Source organism: Vicia villosa, linkage group LG7 (assembly GCF_029867415.1).
Source record: "Vicia villosa cultivar HV-30 ecotype Madison, WI linkage group LG7, Vvil1.0, whole genome shotgun sequence".
Taxonomy (NCBI): Eukaryota; Viridiplantae; Streptophyta; class Magnoliopsida; order Fabales; family Fabaceae; genus Vicia; species Vicia villosa.
In genome coordinates, this window is record NC_081186.1 from 128,947,641 (window position 1) to 128,967,482 (window position 19,842).

The following is a 19,842-nucleotide window of genomic DNA, read 5'->3' on the forward strand; positions in this document are numbered from 1 at the left end:
ATTGTAAGGATAAATATATTCTTTCATGTTTTTTTTCTTATTTGTTTGTTTTAATTTTTTTAGTATTTATTCTGTCATCTTTTGTTATATAAACTTTCAGATGATGCTTGATGACATATAATTATGTTTTATATATCGTTTTGTGTTTGACACGTTTAAATTTATATAAAGCACAACTTGACGATGACAAGATAAACCTTGATTAAATTGTAAGGATAAATATATTACACTCATATTTTTTTCTTCTTCTTATTTGTCTGTGTTAATTTGTTAGTATTTATTCTATTATGTTTTGTTATAGAAACTTTTAAATGATGATGACATATGATTATATATATATATATATATATATATATATATATATATATATATATATATATATATATATATATATATATATATATATATATATATATATATATATATATATATATATATATTGTGTTTGACATGTTTAAATTCACATAAATCACAATAAATATAATTTAAAATTATTTGTTTCTATTTTTTATTTTAGCTTATATTTTTTAGATTTATTTAGTCTTTCACTTTTTTTCTTACAACCTATAAAAATATTTGAGACAATTTGTTAGAAATGGTGCAGATGAAAATTCTAGTGAAAGTACTATAATTTTTAAAGAGAGGGAGAAAAAGAGAGTGGGAGAGAAAGGGGAGGGAAGGAGAGGGAAGGGAGAGAGGGAGAGGGAGAGGGGGAGGGGAGGGAAAGAGAGAATGAGGGGGGTGGGAGAGTGAGAGAGAAGAATGGAGGGGAGAGGGAGAGGGAGGGAGAGGGAGAGGGAGGGGGAGGGGGAGGGAGAGGGAGAGAGGGGAGGGGGAGGGGAGGGAGAGGGGAGGGAGACTTCACTACTAAAATATTCGCTTTTAGTATCCGATTTAGTGATCGAAAATTTTTGGTCACTGTAGTGACCGAATTAGCCACCAAAATTTTATATTCATGAGCAAATTTTAAGAGGTCATTAAATCGGTCACTAAAATAAATCAGCCACCGATTTAGAGACCGAAATTTTGTGACCGAAATTTTGGTCACTATAGGGACCGAATTAGCCACCAAAATTTAATATTCATGAGCCAATTTTAAGTGGTCACTAAATCGGTCACAAAAAATAATTTTATATACAATTTAAATTTTATATATAAATTAGAGACCGAAATTTCGGTCACTAATATTTTTTGTTTTCTTTTTCTATTTTTAATCCTCTTTATTATTTTACTATTTCATTTCCATTTTTTTAAAGATTTTAATTCTCTTTCAAATTTAAAATTTTACTAAAATTTTTATATTTTTATTGTTTTAACGTATAATATATTTATAAAAAACTATATGTATATATGTTTAAATATAAAATATAACAATATTTGTTAAGTGGTGTAGTGACAAGTTGTTATTAAAATACACGGAAGTCACAAGTTCGATTCCTAGGTATCACAATTTTTAATTTTATTTTATGAAAAATAATATTACAATTGGTCTCTAAAATCGATCGCTGAATTCGGTCACAAATTCGGTCTCTAAATTTCGGTCACTAAATTCGTTGCAAAAGCTTAGCGACTAGCACTTTTTCAACTGAAAAATAATGATCGCTAAATCGGTCTCTAAACGTTTTAGTGACCGATTTTTAAGCTTTTTCGGTCTCTAATTCGGTCACTAAAAGCGAATTTTCTAGTAGTACATTATTTAACATTTAATCCTTTAAAGTTGTTAAATGGATTTCAAAAACACTTTTTTTTTAGTGTTGAAGTGAATATTTTAGCATCTTATTTTATTTTTAAATAATTGTATTTAAATAATATTCTTTTTAAGAGAATATATGTGAAAAACATCATAAAATAGGTACTTTCTCAATAGAATTTTATTAGTTTGATATCATAGAATAATAAAATTACTATTTATAGAAAATTCACTAAAATACTTTTAAAACATACATTTTTTATTTTGATTTTAATTTTGTTAATTGCGTCTATAAAATATTATTCTCAAGACAAAATACAATTAAAATTTCATATAAAGATATACACATTTATTTTTCTCTGCTATGTGCGATAAAAAAAATTAACAAACGATACGAGAATGCTTGTTTGAACGCTAGTATGTATAAATTTGCTTCCACTATTTAAAATATGGGTCATGCTAACGAGTGTCCCAGGGGCACTGGTTAAGCATTCCAAATAAAAAAAATATTCTATATTCAACCCATTAAATATACCTAATCTTCTTTAAAAAAGTTAATTATTTATGTTTTCAATACATTTAATACATATATTTTGGGTATAAACATATCTTATTAATCTATTAAACAATGCACGATGCTTAAAATATTTTGCTTCGTTCAATGCTTCAAATATGCTTTCAAAGTGACTTTTAACTTCTTGATTGATTTCATCAACACCATCTAGAACCCTCCATTTTTTATACAACAATAATTCTTAATAAATAAATCAATAAATACTGGCATCACATGTGTCCGGGAAAACAGATCAAGTAGTGGGTCTCATATAATTTAATTTGTGGGGTCAATTTATATTTGTATATTGTAATCAAATTTCTATTTAAGGCATGGCCTTGCATACATTTTTCTCATATCATAACAATAACATCTCTTTTATTTCTTCTGTTATTATACATTTAGTTTCTTGTCAAAAATGGTGCTAGCTGGTAAGCTTATTACCGAGCTTGGGATCAAAACACCAGCTGATAAGTTCTTCAAACTCTTTGCTTCAGAACTTCATGAAGTGCAAAACCTTTGTGAAAGAGTTCATCATACCAAGCTGCATGAAGGTGAAGACTGGCATCATTCTGATACGGTTAAACACTGGACTTATGTCATAGGTAATTATATTTCTTGATAACCAAATAATCATCTTGTTTTATTTGAAGTATTATTATACTTCTATACAGAAAATTTAATAGAGATTACCCTATCAACTAGTCTATTAAAATTTGTCTATCCAAATGAAAAGTTATTGTACATGGAGATTTTTTTTTAATAAACAATTTGTGCAAATAGAATTCGAACCTGAGAGACTTTGAGAAGAACACACCCTCTCAAAACTAGGCAACATTTGCCTTGGAGGTTAAATCTGTGTGAGATTAAGAAGCTGACATATATAGACAGATAGAAACTGTTGTATACACTACCTAAACCCTCTCACCTGAAGACCAATGATAGAGACCTAATAATTTAAAATTTATTTTAAAGCATATAATAAGGTTTTCCAGCGTTTTAATAAGATCCATGTGATATGGACATGTACAAAAAGTTTCTTTATTATAATTTAATTAAAAAAATTAAGATCTACATCAAATGAAATAAGATAGAGATGAAGTGATACTAACGATATAAAACTAATTTGGGTAGATGTGGTATAATTTGGTTAGTTATTTTGTGGATATTATGGTTATCTAGGAAGGGTTTTTGCTTCCGGAATGAAGGGTGGGATGTCGATAATACGGTTTGGAAGATTAAATCTTTATTATGGAAGTGGTCGTTTTTTGGAGAAATTACGCACCCGATATATAGCTTTTATGAGTTTACAAAAGATCATTTGTATTTCCTCTCATAATTATATTTGGTTTGTAATTTTCTTTTGGCAGTCTTTTGGCTTTTGTATCCGTCTTTCGTGTAAACAGGTTTGAGAACCCTTAGTTCTCCTATTAATTCCATCTTGCTTAAAAAAAAAACTAATTTACATTTGAATAAATGTGTTTAATTTTACAATAATGATATTTTTCAAGTTGGACTCTACAGACTGAAAAAATACTTTTCAAGTCAACAACCACACTCATCTTTCTATTTAAGTATTTTTCGAGTTACAAAAGAAAAATATATGTATCAATTGGTGTCCATATATGGAAACTTGGCATCTTTGACAACTCTATGTATTAATTGTGTCTGACATGAGAACAGATGGGGAGGTACACACATGTAATGAAAGTATCGAAGAGGTTGATGAAGAGAACAAAAAAATCACTTACAAGCTGTTTGGTGGAGATATTGACAACTTTAGTGTTTTTAAGCTGATTCTTGAAGTAATTAATAAGGCTGACGGCACTGCTGCTGTTAGATGGACAATTGATTATGTGAAAAACAATGAAGATGTTGATACTCCAAATGGCTGGATGGATTACCTTAGCAAAAGCACTAGAGACATTGATGGTCATCTTATCAAGGGGGAAAAGGTTGCTCTATAAGTCATAAAGACATTATATTATATAAAGAGTAGTGGTTTTGTGGATATTCTTAAATATTGCCTCTTTGTAATTAGTGTGATGTTTGTAATGCCATGCATGTATCATATATAATCATGCATCGTGTTTGCTTCTCTTGATGTTTCCTTTGTATGGAATAAATTTATAATGTCTTGAAGATTGTTTTTATATGTTATGTAATGCAAATTAAAGTAATATTTTTGTTTTTACACACTACTATAAAATATATATACATATTAACAATTTTTTTACTATGTTATTTTATATATAATCTTTATACGTCTTGTCACGATTCAAATTTACAATTGTGATGATATGAAGGACTAGCACTAATAAAAAAAATTTCCTATCAAAACTATTAATTATGGTTTCAAAGAAAGAACACTAAAAATTATCTAAAGAATTAAAATTAAAGATAACATTTTTCATTTGATTGACGATTTTTCATCTCTTAGTGAGAGTACATATATAGAACTACTAATAGATAGTAGAATAAAGGTCCAATGACTAAAAAACTCAACTAAACAACAAAAGGCCGACTAAGATAAATTCCACTTCTAACTTTAATAATTTCATGATCATATATTATTACTCACACTTTCGAGAACAACCTTGTCCTCAAAGTTGTAAAAAATGTTATTGTTAAATTAATCTTTCCAAAAACCCAATGTTTGACTTGGAAGGCCCCTTTAATATGTACAAATTAGTCAACACCATCTAAGTTCCATTTGATATATGTCTGACAACTACTTCAAGAAGCTAGTTCTTTTAAAAATAATGGCCGAACAGTGACAACCTTAACATAAAAATCCAATTTTGGGAGTGTAATAAAATAAAATAAATAGCAGGTGCAAAATGATTGGATGGTGACGGGTAGAGGGGACTTCGTTTTGAAAGAAACATTCGGCTAATCAAAGATAGATTGAAGTGGTGGAACAAGACAATCTTCGGAAGTACGATTTGGAAGTGGAGGAAGGAGTTAGGGAGTTGAATGATTGGGATGATGACATTGACTTGAACGCAGAGGTGTTATCTATCAAAAGGAAAGCTAGTAAAAGGATTTGGTTGAATTTAAAGATCAAGGAGAATATGTTAATTCAAAAGTCTAGATTGAAGTGGTTGAATGATGGGGATTGTAATAGCAAATATTTCCATAGGGCATTGAAGGAAAGGAGGAGGAGGAACCGTATTGGGTCAATCATTATTAATAGGGGCGTTGCCAATTCGGTTAGGGAGGTGAAAGAGGCGGTGAAGGAACATTTTGAAGAAAAATTTGTGGAGAATTTTTTGGTAAGACCTTCATTAGTGGGATTCTATTTTAATTCTTTGAGTATGGAAGATAGCTTTTCTCTTGGATTCCTTTTTTCGGAGGAGGAAATAAAGGAAGCGGAGTGGAGTTGTGATGGTTCGAAGAGTCAGAGACCAGATGGTATGTCTCTTCTTTTTCGTAAAAGTTGCTGGAATTTTATTAAGGAGGATGTTGTTGCTTGTTTGAAAGACTTCCACTCCGAAGTGGTGCTATCCAAATCTGTTACTTCTTCTTTTCTCACTCTAATTCCGAAGGTTTCTAATCCTTTGGGGTTGGATGACTATCGGCCTATATGTTTGGTGGGAAGTATATACAAGATTATAACCAAGTTGCTATCAAGAAAGATTAAAAAGGTTGTGTCTTCGGTCATCTCTAATTGTCAAGTGCTTTTGTGTCGGGTAGGCAAATGATCGATGGGGTTTTAGTGGCGAATGAATTGGTTGACTATGCTTCTAAGGAAGGGAAGGAATGCCTTCTTTTTAAGGTAGATTTCGAGAAAGCTTATGATAAAGTTAATTGGAATTTCCTTAGATTCATGATGAGGAAATTAGGGTTTAGAGATATTTGGATGAAATGGATGGAGGCTTTAATTTTTACGAGTACAATGTCGGTGTTAGTGAACGGTAGTCCTACTAAGAAATTCGAGGTGGGAAGGGGATTGAGCCAAGGGGATCCTATTTCTCCGTTTCTTTTTGTTATAGTGCCGGAAGGTTTAAAGCTTTTGGTGAATAAGACGGTTAGCAACGGTGACTCGGGTTGTAACGTCAATGGTAGGTGTTTTGTGGATGTCCTTCAATTTGCCGATGATACATTGATGGTAGGGGACGGAAGTTAGAAGCATCTTTGGGCTATGAAAATGGTTTTGAAAGGTTTTAAATTAGTTTCGGGTTTTAGTATTAATTTCAACAAAAGTAAGTTGATCGGCATAAATATTAGTTCCAATTTCATGGATATAGCTACTTCTTTTTTAGCTTGTAGGAAGGATTCAAAGGAATTTCTTTTTCTTGAGATTCTAGTTGGATATAATCCTAGAAGGGTTCATACTTGGGGACCTATGGTGGACATGATTAGGAATAGGTTGTCTACTTGGAAGAGCCGTTGGTTAAGTTTCAGAGGGAGGATTACGCTTATAAAATCGGTATTGAGTAGTTTGGTCATTTTTACTCTATCCTTTTACAAAGCACCGTTGAAGGTGATTAGGGAGATCAATACAATTCAAAGTAACTTCTTGTGGGGGGGGGGGGATCATAGGAGAAGCGGAAAACTCATTGGGTCAATTGGAACAAGGTGTGTTTACCGGTTGACAATTGAGGTCTTGGTTGTAGGAGGATGGAAGCTTTTAATATGGAATTCTTGTATAGTATAGTATATTGAAGGGCCGATACAGAGATGTTAATCTTTGTGCCACAAATGGAAGAGGTAACTTGAAGTTTCTTAAGACTAAATTGATTTGGTGGTCGGATTTATCTTCTCTGGAGTCCAAGCTTCCGGAGGAGGTTTTTGCATGGATATTCTACATCCTTTTGGCATTCTAGATGGTTGGAAGAGGGGATTCTTAAAGAAATTTTTCCGAATTTGTTTCACTCTTCTTTTTGCAGGATGTATCAATTGCTAGCATGGGAGGATGGAGGAATGGCCAATGGTTTTAGCTTGATTTCGGGATCCAGCCCGCGGCTGCCTTGGCCACCGCAAATGATATCCAACAGCTTGGCGCGCTGCTACCAGGGGCTGTTTCAACAGCCGATACGGACCAGGTTAAATGGAGGCAGACGGAAGATGGACTCTTTTCCGTTTTGTCAGGCTATACCGCTCTGAGTAAAAGGTTTATTCCTTACGGCCTGACCAACCAATTCGATCAAGCTTACGCCTCAATTTTGAAAGTGGAAGCCCCTTTAACGGTAAAAGCTTTTGGTTGGAGATGCTTTATAAATAGGATTCCTACAAAAGACTTGATGGAAACTAGAGGAAGGGGTGTTCAAAACCAAACCAACCCAAGAGAAAACCGCAAACCAAACCGAAACCGCAAAAAACCGCATTTGGTTCGGATTAGTTTGGGTCATCTTTTAACAAAACCGCACGGTTCAGTTCGGTTTGCGGTTTGTATTTTGTAAACCGAACCAAACCGAATCAAACCGCATTATGTTACAACCTAACTTTTACTTAACTCACATCCAACTCAAACTTAAATCTATTATGAAGGATAGAAAAACACTTAGAAAGGGGGGGTTTGAATAAGTGTAGCTTTAAAAACTTGACAGATAAAAATAAATTGCACAGTTATTTTTATCCTGGTTCGTTGTTAACTAAACTACTCCAGTCCACCCCCGCAGAGATGATTTACCTCAACTGAGGATTTAATCCACTAATCGCACGGATTACAATGGTTTTCCACTTAGTCCGCAACTAAGTCTTCCAGAGTCTTCTGATCACACACTGATCACTCCAGGAACAACTGCTTAGATACCCTCTAAGACTTTTCTAGAGTCTACTGATCAACACGATCACTCTAGTTACAATCTGCTTAGTTCACTCCTAAGACTTCCTAGAGTATTCTGATCCACACGATCACTCTAGTTCCTTACAACTTAATGTAATCAATTCTAAGAGTATTACAAATGCTTCTTAAAAGCGATAATCACAACTGTGATATTTCTCTTAATCGTTTAAGCTTTATCTCACTAATATATTACAACAGCAATGTAGTGAGCTTTGATGAAGATGAAGATTCTGAGTTTAGATTTGAACAGCGTTTCAGCAAGTTTGATATGAGTTGTTTTGGTGCAGAATCGTTAACCTTGCTTCTCATCAGAACTTCATATTTATAGGCGTTGGAGAAGATGACCGTTGAATGCATTTAATGCTTTGCGTGTTCCGTACAGCATCGCATTTAATGTTATACGCTTTTGTCAACTACCTCGAGCCTTGTTCACGCTGTGTCTACTGACGTAGCCTTTAATAGCTTTTAACGTTCCTTTTGTCAGTCAGCGTAGCTTGCCACTTGTACTTCCTTCTGATCTGATGTTTGTGAATACAACGTTTGAATATCATCAGAGTCAAACAGCTTGGTGCATAGCATCTTCTGATCTTCTGACCTTGAAGTGCTTCTGAGCGTGATACCATCTTCTGAGCTTCAGTGCTTCTGATCTCATGTTCTTCTGATGCTTCCATAGACCCATGTTCTGATTCTGCTTCGACCATCTTCTGATGTCTTGCCAGACCATGTTCTGATGTTGCATGCTGAACCCTTGAGACAAAGCTTCTGAGCGCTGAATTATGCGTACTCTTTATATATTTCCTGAAAGGGAAATTGCATTGGATTAGAGTACCATATTATCTTAAGCAAAATTCATATTATTGTTATCATCAAAACTAAGATAATTGATCAGAACAAATCTTGTTCTAACAATCTCCCCCTTTTTGATGATGACAAAAACATATATAAATGATATGAATTTGCGATCAGAAAGAGTAGACGGCAAAAGACAAATTACACAGCTATAGCATAAGCATATGAATATGTCTCCCCCTGAGATTAACAATCTCCCCCTGAGATAAATAATCTCCCCCTGAAATAAATACTCGAAGAACTTTAATAAAAGACTTCCCTGATTATTTCGGTAGAGACGATCATATAAGCTTCTGTCTTTAGAGAATTCATAGCTTCTGACTTCTGCTTCCATAGGACAGCTTCAGAACTAGAATTTCTTTAGATCCCTAGAACACTCACAGCTTCTGATTTTTGCTTCCATTCAGGACAGCTTCAGAACTTGAATTTCTTTAATCTTCAGAACATTCACAGCTTCTGATTTCTGCTTCCATTTAGGACAGCTTCAGAACTTGAGTTTTCTGGATCTTTAGAACATTCGCAGCTTCTGATTTCTGCTTCCCTCGGATAGCTTCAGAGCTTTGAATTTCTACCAACATCACTTCATGCTAGATTTGTATCAGAACATTGTTGAATGTACCAGAGCATCATCTGAGCATCTCTACATCCTGAAATGTTACAGAACAAAAACTAAACGACAAAAGTCAGCATGAACGAGTTAGAACATAAAATATATGTTTGAGCACATTATATGTATCAGATCCATAACATTATATGTATCAGAGCAAACAATATATCAGAGCAAATAGAATTTTGTCAATTCAAATGGACAAATATGGATCAAATTCTATTATCAGTGCTTCTGATTCTTTCTTCTTTCTTGCTTCTGATCTCTGAAGCTTGACAGCACTCGGCTTGCTTCAGTTTCCATGGTTTTGCTTCTGTGTTTGCTTTTTGCTTTGAAGATTCCCTTCACTTCTTTATACCTGCAAAACACTTAAACCATGTAGAACTTGCAGTTCTTGTTAGTGAATGTGTGGGAGCTTTACCCAGCAACTGATAGATTAATCAAATCATTTATCATTTATCTTCTCCCCCTTTTTGTCATAACATCAAAAAGAATATTTCAAAAGATTTAGATGCATAAAACGACAAATAAAATCACTGGAATGTAAATCAAAGAAAGTTTTTCATTGATAATTAAAAAGGATTACAAGAAATTCCTATGTTTAACAAGCAGATGCAACAAGGAAAAGAAAACTACAAAGACCAAATCCTAAGACCCTAGCTAAGACAAAGTCTGTGCCAGCATGCCATGAAGGAGTGAAACGCTTCATTGACTGCTTCTCGGGCTTTCAGGCGAGGAGTCAGGGAGACTTGGTTCTGATGCAGATCTTCCACCATCTTTACCAGAGACAGCATTCCCAGCAGGTGAAGATGAAGAGATTTCTTCGGAATCGATTGTTAGAACAAGATTTGTTCTGATCAATTATCTTAGTTTTGATGATAACAATAATATGAATTTTGCTTAAGATAATATGGTACTCTAATCCAATGCAATTTCCCTTTCAGGAAATATATATAAAGAGTACGCATAATTCAGCGCTCAGAAGCTTTGTCTCAAATGGTTCAGCATGCAACATCAGAACATGGTCTGGCAAGACATCAGAAGATGGTCGAAGCAGAATCAGAACATGGGTCTATGGAAGCATCAGAAGAACATGAGATCAGAAGCACTGAAGCTCAGAAGATGGTATCACGCTCAGAAGCACTTCAAGGTCAGAAGATCAGAAGATGCTATGCACCAAGCTGTTTGACTCTGATGATATTCAAACGTTGTATTCACAAACATCAGATCAGAAGAAAGTACAAGTGGCAAGCTACGCTGACTGACAAAAGGAACGTTAAAAGCCATTAAAGGCTACGTCAGTAGACACAGCGTGAACAAGGCTCGAGGTAGTTGACAAAAGCGTATAACATTAAATGCGATGCTGTACGGAACACGCAAAGCATTAAATGCATTCAACGGTCATCTTCTCCAACGCCTATAAATATGAAGTTCTGATGAGAAGCAAGGTTAACGATCCTGAACAAGATTATTCAAAAACACTTGCTGAAACGCTGTTCAAATCTAAACTCAGAATCTTCATCTTCATCAAAGCTCACTACATTGCTGTTGTAATATTTTAGTGAGATTAAGCTTAAACGATTAAGAGAAATATCACAGTTGTGATTATCGCTTTTAAGAAGCATTTGTAATACTCTTAGAATTACATTAAGTTGTAAGTAACTAGAGTGATCGTGTGGATCAGAATACTCTAGGAAGTCTTAGGAGTGAACTAAGCAGATTTTAACTAGAGTGATCGTGTTGATCAGTAGACTCTAGAAAAGTCTTAGAGGGTATCTAAGCAGTTGTTCCTGGAGTGATCAGTGTGTGATCAGAAGACTCTGGAAGACTTAGTTGCGGACTAAGTGGAAAACCATTGTAATCCGTGCGATTAGTGGATTAAATCCTCAGTTGAGGTAAATCATCTCTGCGGGGGTGGACTGGAGTAGTTTAGTTAACAACGAACCAGGATAAAAATAACTGTGCAATTTATTTTTATCTGTCAAGTTTTTAAAGCTACACTTATTCAAACCCCCCCTTTCTAAGTGTTTTTCTATCCTTCAATTGGCATCAGAGCGCCGGTTCTAAGGTGCAAGCACTTAACCGTGTTTAGAAAAGATTCAGGAAGAGAAAAACGCTTCAGTAAAAGATGGTTGATGAAAGTGAAAAGTCTACACCTACACCTGCATCTACATCTGGCTCTGCTGAGCAATACAACGGTAACAATGGTTATACTAGACCGCCGGTATTTGATGGTGAAAACTTTGAATACTGGAAAGATAAACTGGAAAGTTACTTTCTGGGTCTAGATGGTGATCTATGGGATCTTCTGATGGATGGTTACAAACATCCTGTAAATGCCAGAGGCGTAAAGCTGACAAGGCAAGAAATGGATGATGATCTGAAAAAGCTTTTCAGGAATCATCATAAATGCAGAACTGTTTTGCTGAATGCTATCTCTCATGCTGAGTATGAGAAGATATCTAACAGGGAAACGACTTATGACATATATGAGTCCTTGAAAATGACTCATGAAGGAAATGCTCAAGTCAAGGAGACTAAAGCTCTAGCTTTAATCCAGAAGTATGAAGCCTTCAAGATGGAGGATGATGAAGACATTGAAAAGATGTTTTCAAGATTTCAAACTCTTACTGCTGGATTGAGAGTTCTTGACAAGGGATACACCAAGGCTGATCATGTAAAGAAGATCATCAGAAGCTTACCCAGAAGATGGGGTCCTATGGTGACTGCATTCAAGATTGCAAAGAATCTGAATGAAGTTTCTCTGGAAGAGCTTATCAGTGCCTTGAGAAGTCATGAAATAGAGCTGGACGCAAATGAGCCTCAAAAGAAAGGTAAGTCTATTGCATTAAAATCTAATATCAAGAAATGCACTAACGCTTTTCAGGCTAGAGAAGAAGATCCTGAAGAATCAGAATCTGAAGAAGAAGATGAACTGTCCCTGATCTCCAGAAGGCTAAATCAACTCTGGAAGACCAAGCAAAGGAAGTTCAGAGGCTTCAGAAGTTCAAAGAAATTTGAACGTGGAGAATCTTCCGATGACAGAAGATTTGACAAGAAGAAAGTCATGTGCTATGAATGCAATGAGCCTGGACACTACAAGAACGAATGTCCAAATCTTCAGAAGGAAAGTCCCAAGAAAAAGTTTCATAAGAAGAAAGGTCTTATGGCAACCTGGGATGAGTCAGAAGATGACTCAGAAGATGAGCAGGCTAACTGTGCGCTGATGGCGACAGAAGATGACGGATCAGAATCTACATCAGAATCAGATTCTGAAGAGGTATTTTCTGAACTTACTAGAGATGAGTTAGTTTCCGGTCTAACTGAACTTCTGGAACTCAAGTCTCAGATTAGTCTCAAATACAAAAAGCTGAAAAAGCAATTTGAATTTGAAACAAAGAAGCTTGAGTTGGAAAATTCTGAATTAAGAGAAAAACTTTTAAAATTATCCAACAATGTTGGATCTCCTTCTGATTCAGAAAAATCCACTCCTAGTCTAAACCATATTCTGAAAGAATATGATTTAAGTTTCAGGAAGTTCTTGTCTAGAAGTATTGGCAGAAGTCAGCTAGCTTCTATGATATATGCTGTGTCTGGAAACAAAAGAGTAGGCATTGGTTTTGAGGGTGAAACCCCATACAAACTTGAACCTGTTGATGAAATGAAAATCACATACAAGCCATTGTATGATCAGTTCAAGTATGGCCACTCTCATGATATTAGGCACACTTCACATGCTCAAAGTTTTCACATAACACACACCAAAAAGCATGTGACACAACCTAGGAAATATCATGAAACTCACATTAAAAATTATCATGCTGTTCCTCCTATTGCTTACAATGTTAAACCTAAGTTCAATCAGAACTTGAGGAGAACTAACAAGAAAGGACCCAAGAAAATGTGGGTACCAAAGAAAAAGACTATTTCTTTTGCAGATTCTCTTGGTGACAAAGAAGATAAAAGTCAACATGACATGTCTCCTGGACTCAAGTTGATCTCAACACTTGAAGGGAAGAAAGATTATCTTCCAAGTTCTGGTTCTTAAATCTGTTGAAGAAACTATGTTCGTAGGAAATCAGAAAAGAAGTTTATTAGTCTTGGAACCATCTGTATTGTTTGTCTCTAAAGCTTTGATGCTTCTTTCTTGATTATTCTGAATGCTCTAAATGCTACAGAATATACAACATTGAAACATTGATTGTGGACAAATCAATAAACATCTGTTTTGATGATAAACTTGTTTCTGATGAAACAAAGAGCTTAAGAATTTCTGCAGATACAGTTTTGTCTTATCAGAAGCTGCAGAACAAAGAAGTGAACCTCCAGAAGCTGTGTATATCAGAAGTAATGGATCAGAAGATCATTCAGATTTATATCAGCACACTTCAGAAGGAGTGTTTCCAGAAGAGAAAGTAGATCAGATCAGAAGCAGTGATCAGAATCTGAAGGCGTAAAGTCTATTCTGAAATTTACAGCTGTCGTCTATTATCTGATGGTGAACACGTGTCTGTACGGTTAGTACAAAGCGTGCAGTTGAAAAGACGCCGACCTAGGTAACTGTTTCAAATCATTTCATTTACCACGTTCTCTCTCCTCACGTCACTCATCATTTAATAAAATTGATTTCCTTTGATTCTGGAACTGTTCAATTTATATTTCTTATTATTTTCCTTTTCAAATCCGTCTCTATATATTTTTTCAAATCATATCGTACATCTTTTTCGCTCCTTTGTCTCTCTCTCTCTCTCTCTCCTTGCATTCTCTCGTTTGAAAAGTTCCTAGCCGTTTTCTAAAAACCCTAATCGAAAACCCAGTTCGCTTCTCGTGCTCGTTTTTTTGGTCATTCTGCATCAATGGCTGCATTCTCATCCCAAAATGCTGAGTCATCTGTTCCTCATCATCTCCAAGAAGAAACGTTGCAACTTACTCCTGTTGTTGCATGCTCTATTCCCAAGAACAAATTAGAAGTTCTATGTGAACTTATTGTTGACTTTGACAACCTTGAAGAACATGGATTTAATCTTAAAGAAGACATCATCTTTCAAGGATGGACCTCGTTGTTTGCTGAGTTCGTTGGCCCAGTTTATCCAGATCTTGTCAAGGAGTTCTGGGCACATGCTGTGGTTGCTCCAAAATCAATACTTTCTTTCGTCCATGGAAAGTTTGTTGTTATTACTGAAAACATCCTTAGAGTGATGTTTGATTTGAAGAACGCGGAAGGAGCTTTTGAAATCGATAAAAGGGAAGATTGGGAAGATGTTCTATCCACTCTCTATTCAAATATCAAGAAAACAAAACACGTCAAGGAGTTGAGAGATATCTACAAAATCTGGACAAAGATCATTCTTGGGTGCTTCTACCATAGGAAAGCGACACATGCCGCTGACTTCATAAACAATGAGCAAAAATATATTCTTTATTGCATTGCCACTCAGAAGAAAGTTGATGTGGTTTACATTATCTTCAACCATATGTGGAAAGCAGTAAAGGATTCCAGAAACGCTTTCAGAAAAGAAAATGGTGGAACAATCATTCCTTTTGGTAGAATCATTACAAACCTTCTGGTGCATTCCAAGATTGTTGAGAGTCTGGAATCTGAAGGTATTGTGAAAGACCTTGCTGTCACATCTGGGGCTTGTCTGAACGCATTCACTTTAAAGAGGATGAACGTGATTAAGGCTATCATTAAGACTCCTCAACCTCTTGCTGGAACAACAATCAGAAGAGAGCCAGTTCTAGCTGAATTCAAAACCTTCTTCAATAGTGAGGTACCACAAGTCAGAACTAAGTATCTGAAATCACAAAAAGAGGATAAGAGTCTTAAAGATCAAGACAAAGGTGCTCCTATTAAAGTGAATCGTAAGAAGGAGGAAAGGACCAAAAGAAAGTTTGATCATCCTGCTGCTACCACCAATAAAGAAGTGATCCCAGAAGAAGTCATTGCAAAGGTTGCTAAGGCTGTCTCTGCTGATTTTGAGAAGAAAAAGAAGGAAGCTGAGAAAAAGAAGAAGAAGTCAAATAACGATGCTGAGATTGTTGAAGTTGTTGAGAAGAAGAAAATCAGAAAAAGGAAGATGATTATTCAAAGCTCAGATGAAGAAAATGCTGCTCAAGAGGCTGAGAATCAACCAGAAGTTCTGGCTTATGTCAGAAGGAAAGAAATCGCTAGCGGCAAAGCAAAGGTTATTGAAGAGCCGAAGAGTAAGAAGCAGAAAAAGACTGAGGATGTGGCCAAAGCTTTTCTGAGAGGTTCCAAAGGTATATGCATTTCTGAACCTAATTCTGTTCCTGCTGTTTGTTCAGAAGCTGCACCAATAGAGATTGTCCCTACACCTGAACCAGAAAAAGCCACATCAGAATCACCTGTTTTTGTCCATGTTCTTACACCTCCATCTTCTCCTTTAACTATTCCTTCCTCTCCACCTACCATAAATCCTGTTCTGGATATACCACCCCTTCAAACTCTCTTTCCATCTCAACCTTCTCTCAATACCACTCTTGAACATACTCCCTCCACCTCTCAAAACAATCCTTGTGATTCTCCTTTTCCAACCTCTGCATCACATGAGCAGCTGCTCCGTGATTGCAACTACACTCCCAAGCCTCGTCCTGAAGCTGAAGTGGTAGTGTTAGATTCTGATACTGAAGCAGAATCTTCTTATAGGTTGGATAGAGAACCTCATCCGTACTTCACTTCCAAACCTGCCTTTTCAAAAACCCAAATAAAATCCCGCCCCGTATATCCTATTGGTGTAGTTTTTGAAAACATAAAGAGGAATCTCAGAAGTACCTTTGATACTCTCAGACTCGCTGAAAGTTCTGGATTGAATGATGTTGCTATGCGGAACTTCTGGAGGATCTTTCGCAGAGAATCAGATGCTCTGTTTTTAGAACTTCAGGAAGCCTGTGTAGCTGCTGCCCCACGGCCTCGTGGAATTCTGAGGAATTATGAAGACTTCTGGTTTGCTCGTCTCAAAGGAAGATATCTTTTGGAAGAGAAGCCCTTCTTGGATGAGATGGAACAATTAAGACTCGCTGCTGCATGGGAAGCAAATCCTTGCAGGGAGATTGTGGTTTGGATACCTCAATATCCTGTTCTGCTCGGAGATTTCAAGACTCTCTTTGACTATCTGAGGGAAAACCCGTCTGAGAAAGATCCAAACTTGGTCATTCCAGAAGTTGTTGACCCACCAGTAGTTGAAGGTCCTTCTGCTCCAAGGAATCTAGCTGCCATTCTTCAGGCACTTGAGAATGGAGACTCGGAAATTCCTGCTGCAGAATATGGAGATGCTTCTATGCAAGAAGCAGATGCTGAAGATCATGATGCTAAAACTGTCCCTGTTGAGGAAATTCCTGCAAATGATCTATCTATGGAAGCTGCAGATCAACATGCCATTCCTGTGGTTGAAAGCGGTGAAGCTTCTTCTGGTGAATCTTCTCGTCTTGCAAGGACTCTAGAAGAAATTCAGAAGAGACAGGATGAGCAAAGCTCACTCAATGATCAGTATAGCGCTTTCATGGTGAGACAAGAAGGACACAACAATATGGTTCAAGAGATGCTGACCAAGATCTTGTCAAGACTAGGGCCATCTTAGATTGAGTCTGTGTTGTTTCTTTCCTTTCGTTGCATCTGTCTTTGTGCATCTGATCTTTCTTATCTTCATGTACTTTTGTACCTGCTGTTTGCACTTCAATGAAATCGTCTTCTTTCTCCGTGTGTTTCATTTTATTTGTCGTTTTATGCATCTGAATCTTTTGAAATATTCTTTTTGATGTTATGACAAAAAGGGGGAGAAAGATAAATGATAAATGATTTGATTTAATCAGTTGCTCTTACTAACAAGAACTGCAAGTTCTACATGGTTTAAGTGTTTTGCAGGTATAAAGAAGTGAAGAGAATCTTCAAAGCAAAAAGCAAACACAAGAAGCAAAACCATGGAAACTGAAGCAAGCCGAGTGCTGTCAAGCTTCAGAAATCAGAAGCAAGAAAGAAGAATGAATCAGAAGCACTGATAATAGAATTTGATCTATATTTGTCTACTTGATTTGACAAAATTCTATTTGCTCTGATATATTATTTGCTCTGATACATATAATGTTATGGCTCTGATACATATAATGTGTTCTAACATATATTTTATGTTCTAACTCGTTCATGCTGACTTTTGTCGTTTAGTTTTTGTTCTGTAACATTTCAGGATGTAGAGATGCTCAGATGATGCTCTGGTACATTCAACAATATTCTGATACAAATCTAGCATGAAGTGATGTTGGTAGAAATTCAAAGCTCTGAAGCTATCCGAGGGAAGCAGAAATCAGAAGCTGCGAATGTTCTAAAGATCCAGAAAACTCAAGTTCTGAAGCTGTCCTGAATGGAAGCAGAAATCAGAAGCTGTGAATGTTCAGAAGATCAAAGAAATTCAAGTTCTGAAGCTGTCCTGAATGGAAGCAGAAATCAGAAGCTGTGAATGTTCAGAAGATCAAAGAAATTCAAGTTCTGAAGCTGTCCTAGATGGAAGCAGGAATCAGAAGCTGTGAGTGTTCTAGGGATCTAAGGAAATTCCAGTTCTGAAGCTGTCCTATGGAAGCAGAAGTCAGAAGCTATGAATTCTCTGAAGACAAGAAGCTTATATGATCGTCTCTACCGAAATAATCAGGGAAGTCTTTTATTAAAGTTCTTCGAGTATTTATTTCAGGGGGAGATTATTTATCTCAGGGGGAGATTGTTAATCTCAGGGGGAGACATATTCATATGCTTATGCTATAGCTGTGTAATTTGTCTTTTGCCTTCTATTCTTTCTGATCGCAAATTCATATCATTTATATATGTTTTTGTCATCATCAAAAAGGGGGAGATTGTTAGAACAAGATTTGTTCTGATCAATTATCTTAGTTTTGATGATAACAATAATATGAATTTTGCTTAAGATAATATGGTACTCTAATCCAATGCAATTTCCCTTTCAGGAAATATATATAAAGAGTACGCATAATTCAGCGCTCAGAAGCTTTGTCTCAAATGGTTCAGCATGCAACATCAGAACATGGTCTGGCAAGACATCAGAAGATGGTTGAAGCAGAATCAGAACATGGGTCTATGGAAGCATCAGAAGAACATGAGATCAGAAGCACTGAAGCTCAGAAGATGGTATCACGCTCAGAAGCACTTCAAGGTCAGAAGATCAGAAGATGCTATGCACCAAGCTGTTTGACTCTGATGATATTCAAACGTTGTATTCACAAACATCAGATCAGAAGAAAGTACAAGTGGCAAGCTACGCTGACTGACAAAAGGAACGTTAAAAGCCATTAAAGGCTACGTCAGTAGACACAGCGTGAACAAGGCTCGAGGTAGTTGACAAAAGCGTATAACATTAAATGCGATGCTGTACGGAACACGCAAAGCATTAAATGCATTCAACGGTCATCTTCTCCAACGCCTATAAATATGAAGTTCTGATGAGAAGCAAGGTTAACGATCCTGAACAAGATTATTCAAAAACACTTGCTGAAACGCTGTTCAAATCTAAACTCAGAATCTTCATCTTCATCAAAGCTCACTACATTGCTGTTGTAATATTTTAGTGAGATTAAGCTTAAACGATTAAGAGAAATATCACAGTTGTGATTATCGCTTTTAAGAAGCATTTGTAATACTCTTAGAATTACATTAAGTTGTAAGTAACTAGAGTGATCGTGTGGATCAGAATACTCTAGGAAGTCTTAGGAGTGAACTAAGCAGATTGTAACTAGAGTGATCGTGTTGATCAGTAGACTCTAGAAAAGTCTTAGAGGGTATCTAAGCAGTTGTTCCTGGAGTGATCAGTGTGTGATCAGAAGACTCTGGAAGACTTAGTTGCGGACTAAGTGGAAAACCATTGTAATCCGTGCGATTAGTGGATTAAATCCTCAGTTGAGGTAAATCATCTCTGCGGGGGTGGACTGGAGTAGTTTAGTTAACAACGAACCAGGATAAAAATAACTGTGCAATTTATTTTTATCTGTCAAGTTTTTAAAGCTACACTTATTCAAACCCCCCCTTTCTAAGTGTTTTTCTATCCTTCATCGATTAAGGGAGAGGAAGGGTTAGATGAAGAGGAAGCTGAGTCTTGAAGGTCGAAAGATGAGGAAGAAGATGGAGATGATGGAGGGCTTTCACCAGGAGGATGAAACACTCGTCTAGAATAATTTCCAGACAACATTGCTTCGAATGGATTCACCTTGAGAGGATCATAGGTGATTTTGATCTTTTTGGGTTTGGAAGGTGATGTTTCAACAGCTTTTCTTTTGTTGTTTTGATCATTTTCATTATTTCCTGGGCTTGATGAAGAGTTCATGATGGGTTTGCA

The 19,842-nt window shown here is 36.0% G+C and overlaps 2 protein-coding genes across 2 annotated transcripts; both read left to right on the forward strand.

Moving 5' to 3' along the window:
• The first annotated feature begins 2,594 nt into the window (after positions 1-2,594).
• On the forward strand, positions 2,595-4,441 carry LOC131618540 (MLP-like protein 31). The gene is made up of 2 exons (XM_058889745.1): positions 2,595-2,848; positions 3,927-4,441. The coding sequence occupies exons 1-2, from the start codon at positions 2,662-2,664 to the stop codon at positions 4,208-4,210; spliced, it is 471 nt and encodes a 156-aa protein (XP_058745728.1). The 5' UTR covers positions 2,595-2,661; the 3' UTR covers positions 4,211-4,441.
• A 1,502-nt stretch (positions 4,442-5,943) lies between these two features.
• On the forward strand, positions 5,944-7,186 carry LOC131620174 (uncharacterized). The gene is made up of 4 exons (XM_058891184.1): positions 5,944-6,367; positions 6,509-6,729; positions 6,914-7,033; positions 7,136-7,186. The coding sequence occupies exons 1-4, from the start codon at positions 5,944-5,946 to the stop codon at positions 7,184-7,186; spliced, it is 816 nt and encodes a 271-aa protein (XP_058747167.1).
• The last annotated feature ends 12,656 nt before the right edge of the window (positions 7,187-19,842 follow it).